Consider the following 15757-nt stretch of genomic DNA (forward strand, 5'->3'; position numbering starts at 1 on the left):
AAGACACTGATCATCCCGGTTGCTCTATACGGCTAAAAGTCATGCACGTTGAAGGAAGTTTATTGAAAACGTTTGGTGTATTTGAACGTTAGATGCTACGAACAATAGTGAATGCATCTTCTTCTCGAAAAAAAAAAACATGTAGGTTTTCGGGTAACAGCCTTCCTGGGAAATGGGGCATTTGGGGGACATTCGAGAAAAAGTAGCATAATCAATGGTTTCAACGCATTATTGTACAGCGGTTTTACTAACAATGATCTAACAAGGTACAACGATAGATCGTGCACAATTCGACACAAAGTATTCCTCGGTCGAGCCAGCGAAATGAAACCCACATCGCGAGAAGGAATGCTGCAGAAACCACGTCGCCTTATTAAATATTCAAACGTGCCATACTGTGCATCTTGGCGGGCCAATTTCATTGATGGACACGATGATTACGCGGTTATAATTTGGTCGTGATTTCTGTTCATTCTTGTTCATTGGCTACCTATTAAATTGCATTGATCGATTTTGACGATTCCTCAAAAATGCATAATGTGGTGCGGGAACCGCGTTATTCTTGGGAACGCCTCTATGGCAGCGTCCAGTAGCTACGTAATGTTAAACATATCAGACATTGATTCCCTACGCATACTGTACATAAACATCAACAGCTCAATATCGGCTGTAACGTTCGAGCCAATTCCGTTCTGTCCTTACAGTGTTACGGAATCAATGGATGACAATATAGTCATAGTTGAAAACGAAGACAAATTTTCTATACTACGTCGACTGATTTAAATATTCCGAGTTCAGGATGGAATTATGTTAGTGTCTTTTGTAAATTCGAATATTGAACACGTAGGGAAAACTATGTGGTGGTCTAAGCGACTAGCGGTTCAGTGGTTAATATTGAAATTTTGCATTGGATACGGCGAAATTGCTGCGCAAAATAGTTCTGCAGTTTTCGACGAAAATGGCAATTTAATGATTGGACTAGGTGATTGATTTTAAAGTTTGTCTGCATTTTGAGAAATATTATTGATTTCTATGGTGGAGTTTATTATTTGTTACGAATGCTAATTATTGCACATATTTTTTCCATAACTTCTGATAATAATGTTAGTAAGCAATAAAGAAATCAATATATTCTATATAGAGCAAGCAGCACGAAGTTGCACTGCACTAGCCTGTGTTCAAGTGACTCCAACTACGTTACGTAATATATGTTTTATTATTTCGGATTATATAGTGCTATTTTTAAATGGATAAAACGGAAATCAGATAAAACTTGAAACTTTGTTGGTGAGCATCTTCTAACGGAACACTTTCCTGAAAAATCCATGCTCATAGATAAGTTATTGGTGGATTCCCTGAAGAACATTCTAGGATTAAATCTGGAGATATTGTCAACTTATTTCCGAAACATTTTTTCGTGAAATTTCTTTGGTGAAACTCCTTGAGTTGCTTTTGTTAGAATTTCTAGAGGAAGTGTAATAGTAGGTTGGTGGAATGCCACGAAAATTTGCCTCGGATTTCCTTTAAAAAATCAGCAAGGCATCACAGATGCATTACAAGTATTGAAGCGGCTTATTGTGCAGCGTCATTGAGGATGAACGGGGAAATATTCGCCATTGCTCTGTTGTTACCGTTGAGATGGTAATCTCAGATTCTACTCCATATTAAGGAATAGACATTCATCATTGTGTAGGGTAGAAGCTTCAGTTTTGGCCAGCCCGGAGTTTTGGCCATAGTGCGGTATTCAGTCTGTTACGATCTAAATCGGCATAAATTTATTTTTTATTAGTAGATTCTAATGCAATATGATGATTAAAGCTGTGAAAACTATACATTTTGATTGAAAACTAGAAGAAAAAAAATAATTTTCCTTAAAAAATCAGCTCCCATATGTCTATTTTGGCCAGGGTGCTTCTAATTTGGCCACTCCCATAAGAAATACACGTGATTGGCCAAAATAGAAACCAAAGTTGAGAATATGGCCAAAACTGCGACAGTGCTTCTATTTTGGCCAGTGCCACTTTTAATACAAAAATCAAGTATCAGCTTGATTTCTGCATTTTTCTTATAAAGTATAGATATAAACCTTTCATTTGACGCATTGGTTGTTCCCATAGGGTTATTGGTTATTTTTATAAAAATGATTTCTCTTAGACTGGCCAAAACCGGTGCCCGCACCCTATGCGTATCACCTTGCATACAATTGAACTAGGTAAATCATAAAAAGCGATATCTCGTCAACTGCTCCATATATGTTATGGATGTTAAAAGCAACAACGTTGAGAGTGACGTTGCTAAGAAAGGCAATGCCACTTCATTGAAGGCCTTCTTCCTGGGATGAGACATAGGAATTTTCGCCAATTGTCCTGGCTCGTAAGATTAGGCTTAAGCGGCATTACTCGCTCTCTAAAACGAGAATAAGACCCAAGTAACCACGCTGTTGAAGCCGTAATGCATGCATACATACTGTGAATTTAAAGCAATAACTTTTTTAACAGGCGTCGTATCACTTTGCGGTCTTCGACAACGTTGTTTGGCATATAGTCACCTACAATAATATCAAAGGGTTTTATCATTAAACGCTTACAGCGCCACCTAGCGGCTTATCGAAAACTTAAATTTCTGCATACATTTGGCCACGTTTTCCCATACAAACTTCGAGCACTTTCAGCGCCCTCTTAGGCTTAATCGATTTTGCTCAAATTTTGAACATAGCTTCTGAGAGTCCGAAACAATCGATTGAGGAGGTAAGACTTGGCATTTTTCAAAATGTTTGTTTTTCATATATGTGTGGCCACCCTAGTAAAAAATGATAAATAGAAGCAAGAGTTGTCCTGTTTTATTTCGCACAACATTGTTTTCTCAATTCTACTGTTGAAAAAAAAAAAATGAAAAAAAATACCCTATCCTATAGGGTCTCATTGCCATTAATAATCTCAAACTCCTAAATCCATACGTCCTTTTTGTTTTCATGCGTGGCCACTTTTAACAAAATATATGTAAAAAAACAAAACAAAGAGCGCTTCAATTCTTTCTTTTGAGTAGGATGACAATGGAAGCCACATACCTACTTAATAAGGGAATCAACACCCTATTTTGACGCACCAATATAAAACGTCTTTAAGAACAGATTCCCCTGAGGCACTTGGGTGGCACCGAAAACGGACATACTGGTTCACTTTTCACAACAATCGTTTCAAAAATCCTGGAGGAGTTCTTAAAAGAATCACTTCATATATTTATGGAGGAATTTTAAAAGATTTTTCTGAACCCTGAACCTTTGGACTTTGGAGGAATTCCTAGAATAATTTCTTCAGGAATTTCAAGATACCTGAACAAAAATTTCTGAAGCAATCCTTCCAGCGTAGATTGAGGTTTCAGGGGTGTTCCCGGAGATTTCCATAGATTTTCCCAATATGCTTTCAGAGTTTCTAGAATGATCCCTCCCGAAGATCTTCCGAAGTTCCTCCTTGAGTTTCCCTTATACGTTAATAGTTACCCCCTAAGATTACTCTCAAAACCTTTTGCCGAGACGCTCCAATAAGTCGCCAGATTTCACATGGATTTCCCATTTCCAATATTTTCGTGATTTTTTTACAATGTATTTCGTAATTCATCCCGGCAGACATTCCGAAGAAAAACTTCGGGAACAACTATTAAAGAAATCCCAAAGGCATCCTGAATCCCGGGAAATTTCTGGTAGGGATTCCGAAAAGAGTTCTGATAATAATCCCAAGAAAATCTGTAAAAAAATAATAATCTAAGGGTGATCACTGCAAGAAATTCGATAAACAACAGAAAAAGCTCTGAGGGACATCATGGGACCAGCAGCGACCTTGACCTCAACATCCTACTAGGGTTAAGAAGCTCTAGGCGACATTCCAGGAATAACTCCTGTAGCAAATCTGGGAGAAATCACGGTAAATTCTTTGGGACATTGGGTTTCAAGGGTTTTCAAGGCGTTTTAGTTGCGGTCCAGAGATTTCCAAGGAGTTTCAGGGGCTGACCAGGGGCTTCAGGGGTGTTCCATGGGATTTCATGGGCGTTTAACTGTTTAAGAGGCTTTGAAGGAGTTTCATAAGTAGGTATTCCAGTTCGTTACAGGAGGTTTTAAAGGTTTTCAAATAATTTCAGGGGTGTTCCAGTGTGTTGCAGAGGCGTTATTATTCTTTTTTATTTATTTATTCATGTGTGTTTTAACATTCAACATTCAATTCTACACTCACCCCAGAGGCGTTACATATGTTTTCAATGAGTATTAGGGGTGTTCCAGATGATTTCAGTGACGTTCCAGGGGATTTTAGGATGTTTCGTAAGCGTTCGATGGGGTTATTCTGCGCAGTATCATAACGTGCGAGGCCATAATGTCCCAGGACTTTATGACGCATTTTTCCGGGGCATAACATCCGAAAATGCAGATGCGTCACAAAGTCCCAGGAAAGCAGGAACATAGGATATTTTGACGAATCTGAGTTTTTGTACGCCATTTCGCAAAAATACTATACGACCGGAACATTATTTCCTCGGACTTTATGATCCGACCCCTCCAGGGACGTTCCAAGGGTTTCAGGAGTGTTCCATGGCATTTAAGAGACATTCTAGAGGTTTTCAAGAAATTCCGGGAGTGTTACATGGCGATTCAGGGGCGTTATACGGGTTTCGAGGGTGTTCCAGGATATTTTAGTAGCGTTCCTGGAGCTGCAGGGGTGTTCCGGAGGCTTCAGTGCGTTCCAAGAGTGTCCCAGGTGATCTCAAGGAGTTTCAGAAGGGTCAAGAGCGATTCAAAGGGTTTCATGAGCTTTCAGAAGAGTTCCAGGGGCGTTTGAAGGGACTCCGGGAGGTTGCAGGGGCGTTCCATAGACTAGCACATAATCCCAGGGCGTTGCAGAGGCGTTCCAGGAGATTTCAAGAGCGTCCCCTCGATCCAACTGAAAACTCTGAAACTCTTATGTGAAACTCCCATGCAGGGTTCCTGGTTCCCACTTTACATCATCTTCCACATTTGAACGCTCACTATCATTCATCACCATTCGCCATTTATTCATTCGCTTGCGATCTAAACTGCGACGAACAGCAACGAATATCCATGTCAAACAACTTGCGCATCGCTTGCCAGTGGTAATGGGGCTGCGTGTTTGATCACGACAATCCTTTTACTGCATCTTTACCGATTCGCTCCAACAAAGAGGAGTGAATATGAATGGAATGAGGCGAATATACCGATCATTGCTCCCAAGAAAAAAAAATGAATTTCTAACACTTTTGTATTTGAACTATCAGTGTGAATCGTTCAACAATTGGGTTGTTTAGTGAATAAAATATTGCTATTGTCTATAGCCTAATCGAAAGAGCTCATTTTTCTGAGTATAACGTGATTTTATAGGATTCCAATACCTTTGTTTTGATGGCTAAATTAACAAAACAGTTTTAATTTTCGTGGATAGAATGACAGTTCAAACGATAAAGTGACAGTTTCACCCGAACAAAAAAATTTCTCCATACAAACTTTAAATTAATTTTAAAAATAGTTCCCGGACTCCAAAAATTATGAAATTTTGGATTTCGACTAATTTTTGGGCGGAGAATCCGATTATGACATAATCATGATACCCCTAAAGAACCCAATTAACAAGTATCGATAAACATTAGGATGAGTTAGCTTGAAAATGCGTTCAACATTTGGATTCACGACAGCGGTGTTCTAAAGGGTTTCAGGAGTGTTCCTAACGGTTTCAGCAGCGTTTCATGAATGTTCTATGGGCTTTCAGGGGAGTTCCAAGGGGCTTCAGGGGTGTTCTAGGAGTTTTCAAGGAGTTTCAGGAGCTTCAGGAGGAGTTCTATGGGCTTTCAGGGGAGTTCCAAGGGGCTTCAGGGGTGTTCTAGGAGTTTTCAAGGAGTTTCAGGAGCGTGCCTAGGTATTTTAGCGACATTCCAGGGGCTTCAGGGGTATTCAATGGGATTTTCGGGGGGTTCTAAAGGGTAGGGCTTTCAGGGGCGTTATTAGAGGTTTCAGGGATGTTCTTGATGCTTTACAAAGTTTGAGGGGGTGTTACATGGAGTTTCAGAGTCGTCACAATCAGAGACGTGCTGTTTTGAAAGGAAAACATAACGCACAAAAGTTGTAGGTAATCGTTTCCCACACACTAAGATTATCTCGATATTTCCCATCTTCTTACTGAGTTCTCAACGGCAGATTTTACTCGACACGCTCGGATATCTGTTAAGCTGAATATACTGTAAATGAATTAACGAGTTCAGCGAATCAACTGTCAAAAATTACAAAAACCCTTTATAAGGCATTGGCAACTATATTGCCACCTTATACACATATTTTTTTCAGTTCATTTAGAAAATTTTTACAACTTCTGTTTTAACTGATGGATACATTAGGTTTTTGTGAACACTCATGATTTTTTGAGCCATAAAAAATATGAATGGGATTTTTTAGAACAAAATATCTGTCCAAAAACTGCCATTTTTAGGTACCGTCAAATGGGGTAACTTGAAACACTTTTCGACTTTGAAGCAATATCATTGAAAATCTAAACATTTGAAACATCCTATGAAGCATCGTGTACGCTAATTACCCCGGGTAGAGTACAATACAGCACTTGGTTTATCAAAATACGTTGTCACCTAATCAGGAGGTGCGAAATACATGCTTGTTGCAAGTTTCCCCATCTGTGGGGTAACTTGCAACATAGGACATGAAGCTAAGTTAGCTATCATTAAACAGCACTAACATTCTAGTATTTAGTCGTATTGTAAATTTTTGATGTTATGCATGAAATATACCATCAAAAGATGTACACTAACCAATTGACATATAATTTTTCATGAAAGGATTGATAGTTATTGCAAGCGAGAGTATATCGTTTAGCAACAGGTCTCACGTCCCTCAAACACAAAATATATATGACTCTCGTGACTTAGCACTCATTACAAAATGTCAACAATGTTTATTGTCATTTCTTGAAAAGGTAGAGTGAGTCATCTTCAAGTAGTTTTAGGTTTGAAGTGGTGTTTGGCAATTTCATCTAAATTAACATGATTGAATAGGTGTGTTTCTACTTTGTAAATGTGAAACTCGCTAATTTGGGTATTGAACTGAAATAATTTACTCCATCTAGGCAGGGCTGGCATTTCCTCACTCACTGCGCGCAATGCGCAGTTTCTAAACGCAAAGCGCAAAGAGCAGGTGGCTACGCAATGAGAAATAAAAAGAACGCAGTGAGCAAACTCACGCGCAGAGAGCAGTTTGCCATTACACACTGCGTTATTTGTTCTGCTCACTGTCAAAGAGTGTGAAAGTAAATTGACAATGAGTGAGGCAAAACGAAGTGAAATCAGAGACAAACAGACGTAACACTGTCGAAATTTGATTCCTATATTTGTCAAGATCCTGATTACTTTGAGAATTTATGTTTTCGGTAAAGTTGTTAGGCTGATCAAGGGCCTAAAGGTTATAGATCGTTTGATTCAGTATTCCACCACTAGGTGGTGCTAGAGGTCAAACAAATTTTATATTTCATATATCTCAGGACTCTGATCACTTAGAAAGTTGGTGTCCTCGGCGATGTTGTTTGGTAAGTCAAGGGCTCAAAGTAATTGGACCACTTGTTTTGAAACTCCGCCACTAGGCGGCGCTAGTTACACATTTGCAAGATCAAGAAAATGATTCATTTTTATCATTAAGTATTCAACATGCTGTAATTTTGTTTTCTTTGAACATATTCAAAACAAGTCAAATGTTTTACAAAGACCAATATGTTAGCCGTAAATGTGCAAAATTTCATTTCATTCGGTTCAATAAATTTTGAGATGTAGCAGTTTAATGAAAAATACTCAAATATGAATCATTTAACTAGAATCGCTCTAACTTAATGTAAAATTATCCAATCAACTCCAAATTTGTACCATGTAGAGCTAACTAGTTGTGCAATAAGCGATAAAAATTTGAGAATTTAGCTAGCGCCGCCTAGTGGCAAAATTTCGAATCAAATTGTCCATGAACTGTAAGCCCTTGTCCTACCAAACAACAATGCTGAAGACACCATCTTTCAAAGTGATCAGAGTCCTGAGATATATGAAATATAAAATTTGTTCGATCACTAGCGCCGCCTAATGGAAGAATTCCGAATCAAACTACCCATTACCAGTAGGTCCTTGACCAGCCTAATAATTATGCCGAAAACACCAACTCTGTAAGTTATCAGAATCCTGAGATATATAGGAAGACATTTTCGTCAGTGTTACGTTCGTTTATCTGTGATTTCTGTCATACCAACTGCGCAATGAGCAGCGCAATGAGTATGCGTGCATCATGTGTCTTTTACTCTTTGCGTGAAACAGATACATTACGCAGTGCGCCAAAACGCAGTGCGCCTCAAAGAGCAAAAGATCCGTGAGAATGAGCATCCGTACGCAGCACATTCGTTTGTGTTGAATGCGCGCAGCCAGTGGCTCACTGCGTTTTTACACTTTGATGAGAATTCCAGCCCTGCATCTAGGTTCAAAATTGATGTTGGTGATTGATTTACAGCGTTCATAAACAAAAAATGAACTTTTAACATGATGAAACATAAATGAAACTTCAAAATGTGGTATTTCCTAACAATGTTTGAAGGTCACGTGCAAAAAAATGTAAAAAATGAATTATCATTTGAAAATGAACGCGTTACGTAATTAATAAATGATCCATTTCGGTTATTTCTGTCAAATATATCGTGAAATGAAGATAAATAATAGAAGATTTCGTCAAATTCAACTGTTGCAAGTTACCCCATAGTGGTTGTTGAATATAATAATGATTTTTTGCATTACTTAGTCGATAAGTTTATCAAACTTTTATTGTTTAGCTAAGCTTACTATTAGGTACCCTAACTGCAAGCAAGGTCATCAGACTTATCGCACTTACCATAAGGGAGAGGTGAAGCACGATTTTCATACTTGTTTTTATGGCATAACAGTGTAGCAGTGTAACAGTGTAGCTAAACCATAAACAAAGAAACAAAGCAAATTTTTATACTAAATCGATCTTTGATACACATAATCTCTATAACCGAAATAGTAGGGCATATTAGTTTTCATTATTATTAGAAAATGCTTCACATTTAGTGTATGTCATCGTGTTGCAAGTTACACCGCTGTTGCAAGTAACCCCGTTTGACGGTACACAAAGGTTTATAAGCTCAAACTTTTGCTGTGGTGAGCGAATTGAAAATTAAATGATGGGGAATGAAAGGCCTATGTTCCTTATACTTGTGGACAACATTTCAACTCGATGGCTTCATTACTTTTAGGAACTCAGCCTTTTGAAAAATTGTACTATTATAAATGGACATGTACTAAAATTGCCATATCGTCCAAAATAATTTATCAATCGAGTTCAAATCCACAAATGTAACTCATGTATATTGGGGCAATAACTTATCAAAAAATCAGAATGAATTATAAACCCATAACAAAATAACAACATTTCAAACTTTGTTGACAAGAAGTTGAAATTTAGACCAATTTTTTTCATACAAAATCGACCATGGAATTTTTTGAAAATAAAATCATTTTTGTTCATTGCACCACATGTACTGTAGAACGAGTGGATTCGGTGCCTGGTTTTCTCGGCCTTATAAAGGGTTAAGCCTGGAACACATAGCATCCGTTCCGTCGAGTTATGCGTTTTTGGCAGCTTTCCCACGGGAAATCTGTCAAACTACTGTCACGCACACGCAAACGTATCTATTATGTGGGGCACTTACTGGTGAACGGTGAAACTTTCCGTGAAACTCCCATGAAATTAGTTTCTAACATATATTTAAACTAGCAGTGTGAACCGTTCAACAATTGGGGTTTTAAATTAAGAAAAATATATCGATTTTTTGATTTTATACGAAAGAGCACTTTTTTCTGAGCCACCATGATTTTTTTCAGATTTTTAGAGCTTCATTTTGGTACCTCAAATCGATTTCGAAGAGATTTTTCGAAATCACCTTTTGACAGTTAGCCAATTGCTTGACAGCTCCATCCAGTACAAAATGCGACGGGGGTGATTCGACAAATCGCTCCCATACAAACTACAAACTGATTTTTAAATAAGTTCCCGGGCACCAAAATTCACGAAAATTTGGATTTCGGCTCAGTTTTGCATGCAGATTCTGAATATGCAAATATCTCAACACCGCTAAAGAAGCCAATTAAGGCTCATATGAGCATCTTATATTATCCAAAACTGCACTTTTCTTTACAATGACGAAAAAGCGAACGAAACCAGCGTGTTTGATTGTCACAAATGACTAAATAAACTAAATTGTCACAAATGACTAAATAAACATTCTAATTTTCTTCGATTTGTGAGTCATTTTGAAAAAAGGGCCTTTTAGTCCTAGAACATTTGCCATTCTCAATTCTCAAGCCTTAACAAGAATCGGTACATATTAGGATGAGATACCTTGTCCTACAATTGGGTTCCCGACTTCCGGAACAAATGGAATTTAGAGGATTCAAATTCAATGGGAAGTGTAAGAGACACGCAGAAAAAAGCATGGTGAAATCAAAAATATTTCAGGTAAACTCAAATAAATTGTCAATTTGTTCTGGCAACAAAAATAAAACTGTTTGGAGCAAATCGAACGTCAAATTTGAAGCAAATTCAATCCATTTTTGAAACAAACATGCATCTTCTGACAGGTTATGTTAGAAACAAATGTAAAAATTTTTGTTTTTTTGTGGCAGGTCGGCCATACGGAAATATTTGTTTTCCAATTAAATTTACAAAGACATTTCCTTCTCTAGGAAAACCCACTTCCCGCGTGGCACTTGCAATGCCAACATCATGTAGATAACATACGCTCCCGAAATCAATGGGATTTCGTGGAAACTTTTGGTGAAACTTGACTTTTTTTGCAAGAGGAAATCTTGTTTGGTGCTGCAGCTGGAACTTGTTTGTTTTGTTTATGTTCTCGACGGCGGAACGGGGGGCTCTTCATACATTGGCGTATCTAGGATTTTTTCCCAGGGGGTGCCTAGGGGGTGCCAGTTTCAGTGGCTTCTAGGTTATTTTGTTTTTTTTTTTGTAAAAGGAAGTACCGATCGTCCCTCAATTTTTTAGTATAATGATATACTGCGTCGCGGAAAAAATAGAACGTAAATTTAAACGCGCTATATTTTAAAGAACAGTTTTTTTTTTTTTGGAAAATCCAAACCGTTGTACTGATGTGAGGTTTGGAAACTTGATAACTTGATTGCGTATAATACATGGAATTTGTATTTTAGAAATTGTTTTGCAATTTATTACAATTAAGACTTTTGCAAATCTCTCAGAAATTCCTTTGGATTTGGCAAATTTCTTCGGAAATATCTTTGGATCCCCTTCGGCAATTTCTTTAAGAATTTATTTGGTAATATGTTTAGAAATTGACACTAAACACCTTTCACGCATCTTTTGATAATTTTACCGGCAATAACTTTGAAAATTTAATCGGAAATTCTTTTATATATCGCTCCAATAATTGTTATGAAAATTCTTTAGAAATTTTTTTCTGTAATTATTTAAGGAATTCCTGCAGCAGATAGTTTTGGAATACCTTCGGCAATCCCGATATTACTTACTTGCATTGAAAATTTATTTGGGAATTTTATCAGCAATTTCCTTGGAAATTTTGGTAACTTCCATTATTACTGTGAGAACTTCTTCGGTAATTCATTTGGAAATTGATTCGACAAATTCCTTAAAAATTTCCTTCGAAATTTTATTTGAAAAAAAAATCTTTGGTGGTTCTTTAAAAATTCTGTCACGGTGATACTACGACAATTACTTCTGGAATTCTTTCAAAATTTTATTCAGGAACTCCTTTGATGATTTCGGAAAATTCTTTGAGGATTTATTAGAAATTTTTTGTGAATGTTTGTGAAAATTTTTAAAGAATATATTTCGGCAATTTAGCCTTGATGTTTTCTTTAGGAATTCCACCGGTAATGAATTCCTTTGCAACTACTTTGAAAGATTTTTGTTATGTCTTGCCTCATGTCGTGTCTCGTGTGTGTCGTGAAGTTCTTACGTTAGCTTAAACTGTAAAAGTTAATAATTCCTTCAGCATGTTTTTTTTTAATTTCTGTGGTAGTTTCATTGGAATTTAATTTATTTAATTTCTTTTTTTTTTTTTTTTTACTTGTTCGTTTATTTGGAAGGCTCGGGCGCCACATGGGCATAACTGAGCCGAAATCTTTTGTTTTTACAATGGTTTTACATTTTACAATTTATTACTGCCTTAAGACCAGTCTTGCGAATAATCGCGACCATCACGAGACAATCACTTGAACCGCTTTCTGGAGTCACCGTTCCCAAGGTGATACGAACCAGCTAGCGTGTCACGCCTGGAATGACAAACATGTTGTGGGTTCCACCCTTCGCAGCTTTGCAGCGATAGCAGTTGCTGAGTATGCTTCAGGCGGGTTGCGAGAAAATCAATCTCTCTGAGCAACGATGCATAACGGGCGAAGTGAGAGCGTTTGCCGTAGCCAGGGCGAACTGCGTGGTGCGCTCAATGTGTGCGTTTAAACTGAGCTATGCAAAACGAATAGGATTTATGACGTAGTACCGTGCTTGTGATAATACACATGCATAGTTTTACATGCTATTGCGCGTGCATCTGCTTGAGGTGACGGAGAGAGTCATGACACTCACATGAGCCGTATCCAAGTCAGGATGATTGTAGCAAAACAAGGGTGACCGGGTGACTATGATGGGATTCTGTCTTTTCTGGTGTTAGCGACTGTAGAGAGAGCGAATCAGAAACCGCAGAGACAGGGTGACACAAGCTTGGTGCTTATCAGCTTTTTTGTGACTTGTACGCTGATGCTTCGCGACACTGCTTAAGACTATGTTAGTTTGGGAAGCCGAAGTACTCGCGGCTGTTTCGAGGTTAAGGATTGAAAAAAAAAAAAATAAAATAATATTGGGAAGGAGGGATTAATGGGTTTAAAACTAAATTATTTGCTAACTTATACTAAAACATTGATGGGACAATTGTCCATATCTGTAATGGAAGAAAGGACTTTATCGGTAGACAACGACAAGAAGAGGACAAACGGAAGGGGGGTGACGACAGACAGGGGCGAACAACAAAACCAAAAGGCGGACAACGAAAACAAGGAATGTACTACATCAAACTCTGACATCAACACGTTTCAAAAACTGATAAATCAGGTTCATGTATTCCAAATCAAGACCTGCCAACACTTCTCTAACGGGTTTCTGTTGTTTTCCTCGGACCCGGAGAATTTCATGCAGCTCAGATCTGACCTCACGATACTCATTGCATCCCCACACGACATGTTCGATATCCTGGTAAGCCACGCCACAGACACAGAGATTGCTTTCTGAGAGCCCGACACGGAAGGTATGTGCGTTCAACAAATAGTGGTTGGACATCAACCGACACATTACACGAATGAAATCGCGGCTCAAATCCAACCCTTTGAACCATGGCTTCTTCGACACCTGTGGAATGATGGAGTGCAACCATCTACCCATCTCTCCATCTCTCCATTTGTGTTGCCAGCTGATCAAGGTCTCCTGACGGGCCAATGCAAAAAATTCATCGAAGGCGATTTGACGCTCGTAAATATCGCCTTCGCTAGCACCCACCTTAGCCAGAGAGTCCGCTTTCTCATTGCCCGGAATTGAGCAATGTGAAGGGACCCAAGCTATGGTGATGATGTATGAGCGTTTGGACAAAGCACTCAAGACTTGGCGTATTCCTTTCAGGAAGTACGCTGAGTGCTTCATCGGTTTCATTGACCGAACAGCCTCCAGAGAGCTTAGACTGTCGGTAAAAATGAAGTAGTGCTCAGGTGGGAGAGTGCGAATGTACTCTAAGGTGTAGTATATAGCCGCTAGCTCAGCAATATATACCGAACATGGCTTTTGAAGCATAAAGGTGGCGCTATGAAATTCGTTGTAGACACCGAATCCAGTCGAATCATCGGTTTTGGAACCATCTGTGAAGAACTGTCTGGCCCCGCTAACATGCCCGAACTTACTTGCAAAAATTTGTGGAATACCTATGGAACGAAAAGATTCCGGTATACCGGTGATCTCATCCCTCATAGAGAGATCAAAATCCACAAAGGAGCTGTCGAAGTCTGAGAAGTTGTCACGATTGGTGTTAACCGGAGATGGGCTTACCTCCAGCGTCATGTACCAGTAGTACACACTCATAAAACGAGTTTGGGGATTCTGTTCGAGCAGCTTTTCGAAGTTTTCTATGACTAACGGATTCAGAACCTCGCATCGGATGAGGAACCGGAACGACAACTCCGCAAAGCGGTCTGTCAGAGGCTGTACACCAGCAAGTACCTCTAAACTCATTGTGTGAGTCGAGTTCATGCAACCTAACGCGATCCGAAGGCAACGGTACTGAACCCGTTGAAGCTTCAGCAAGTGTGTTTTCGCCGCGGATTGAAAACAGAAGCTACCGTATTCTAAAACCGATAAAATGGTTGTTTGGTACAGCCTGATCAGATCTTCCGGGTGTGCTCCCCACCATGTTCCGGTAATAGTTCGCATAAAGTTGATTCGTTTTTGGCATTTCTGTATCAGATACACAATGTGCTTCCCCCAGGTGCATTTGGAGTCGAACCAGACGCCGAGATATTGAGAAGACATGCTATGAGTGATTGTCTTACCCATCAGAACGAGCGGAAACTTAGCCGGTTTGTGTTTTTTAGAAAAGACAACCATCTCAGTTTTCTCCGGAGAGAACTCGATACCCAGCTTGAGAGCCCAAGTAGACAAATTGTCCAAAGTATCCTGTAGTGGTCCTTGCAGATCAACTGCTATTGATCCCGTTACAGAAACAACACAGTCATCCGCAAGCTGTCTTAACGTGCAATTTTCCATGAGACAATCATCTATGTCTCTAACATAAAAGTTGTAAAGAAGGGGGCTTAGACATGAACCCTGGGGGAGGCCCATGTAGCTAATTCGTGAAGCTGTCAAGTCGCCATGAGCGAAACTCATCTGCTTTTCAAACAGCAAATTATACAAAAAGTTGTTCAGAATTGGTGAAAGGCCACTGTCGTGTAGTTTGTCGGAAAGAACATCGACACAAACTGAATCAAAAGCCCCCTTAATATCCAAAAACACTGAGCCCATTTGCTGCTTTTGAGCAAAGGCAAGCTGAATTTCTGAAGAAAGCAACGCAAGACAGTCGTTCGTACCTTTGCCTCTGCGGAAACCAAACTGTGTATCTGACAACATGCCATTCGATTCAACCCATTTGTCCAGTCGAAAGAGAATCATCTTCTCCAACAGCTTCCGTAGACAAGACAACATCGCGATTGGACGGTACGAATTATGATCCGACGCGGGTTTCCCGGGTTTTTGAACAGCTATCACCCTCACTTGTCTCCAATCATCCGGAACGATGTTGTTATCCAGGAACTGATTGAACAAGTTCAACAAGCGCCTCTTAGCGACGTCGGGGAGGTTTTTAAGCAAGTTGAACTTGATTCGATCCATTCCTGGAGCGGAATTGTTACATGAAAGAAGAGCAAGTGAGAATTCAACCATTGAAAAAGGCCTATCCATGTCGTCCCTATATTCAGAAACATCACGAATTATTCGCTCGACGGGCACGGAATCTGGACAAACTTTTTTTGCGAACTTGAGAATCCACCGAGGAGAGCTTTCTCTATCCTCGTTTACCGACGACGCGTTACGCATTCTTTTTCCGACGTTCCAAAGTGTTCTCATCGA

The 15757-nt window shown here is 39.2% G+C and overlaps 1 protein-coding gene across 1 annotated transcript in view; it reads left to right on the top strand.

Annotated features, from left to right (window-relative positions):
* Positions 1-169: 169 nt before the first annotated feature.
* Positions 170-15757, top strand: part of LOC109405078 (glutamate [NMDA] receptor subunit 1) — a 32645-nt gene continuing 17057 nt past the window's right edge. The window contains exon 1 of the mRNA XM_062845060.1: positions 170-982. Within this exon, the coding sequence (XP_062701044.1) occupies positions 808-982 (175 nt within the window). The 5' untranslated portion in view covers positions 170-807. The remainder of the gene's footprint in view (positions 983-15757) is intronic.

The sequence above is a fragment of the Aedes albopictus genome, chromosome 1 (genome assembly GCF_035046485.1).
Source record: "Aedes albopictus strain Foshan chromosome 1, AalbF5, whole genome shotgun sequence".
NCBI lineage: Eukaryota > Metazoa > Arthropoda > Insecta > Diptera > Culicidae > Aedes > Aedes albopictus.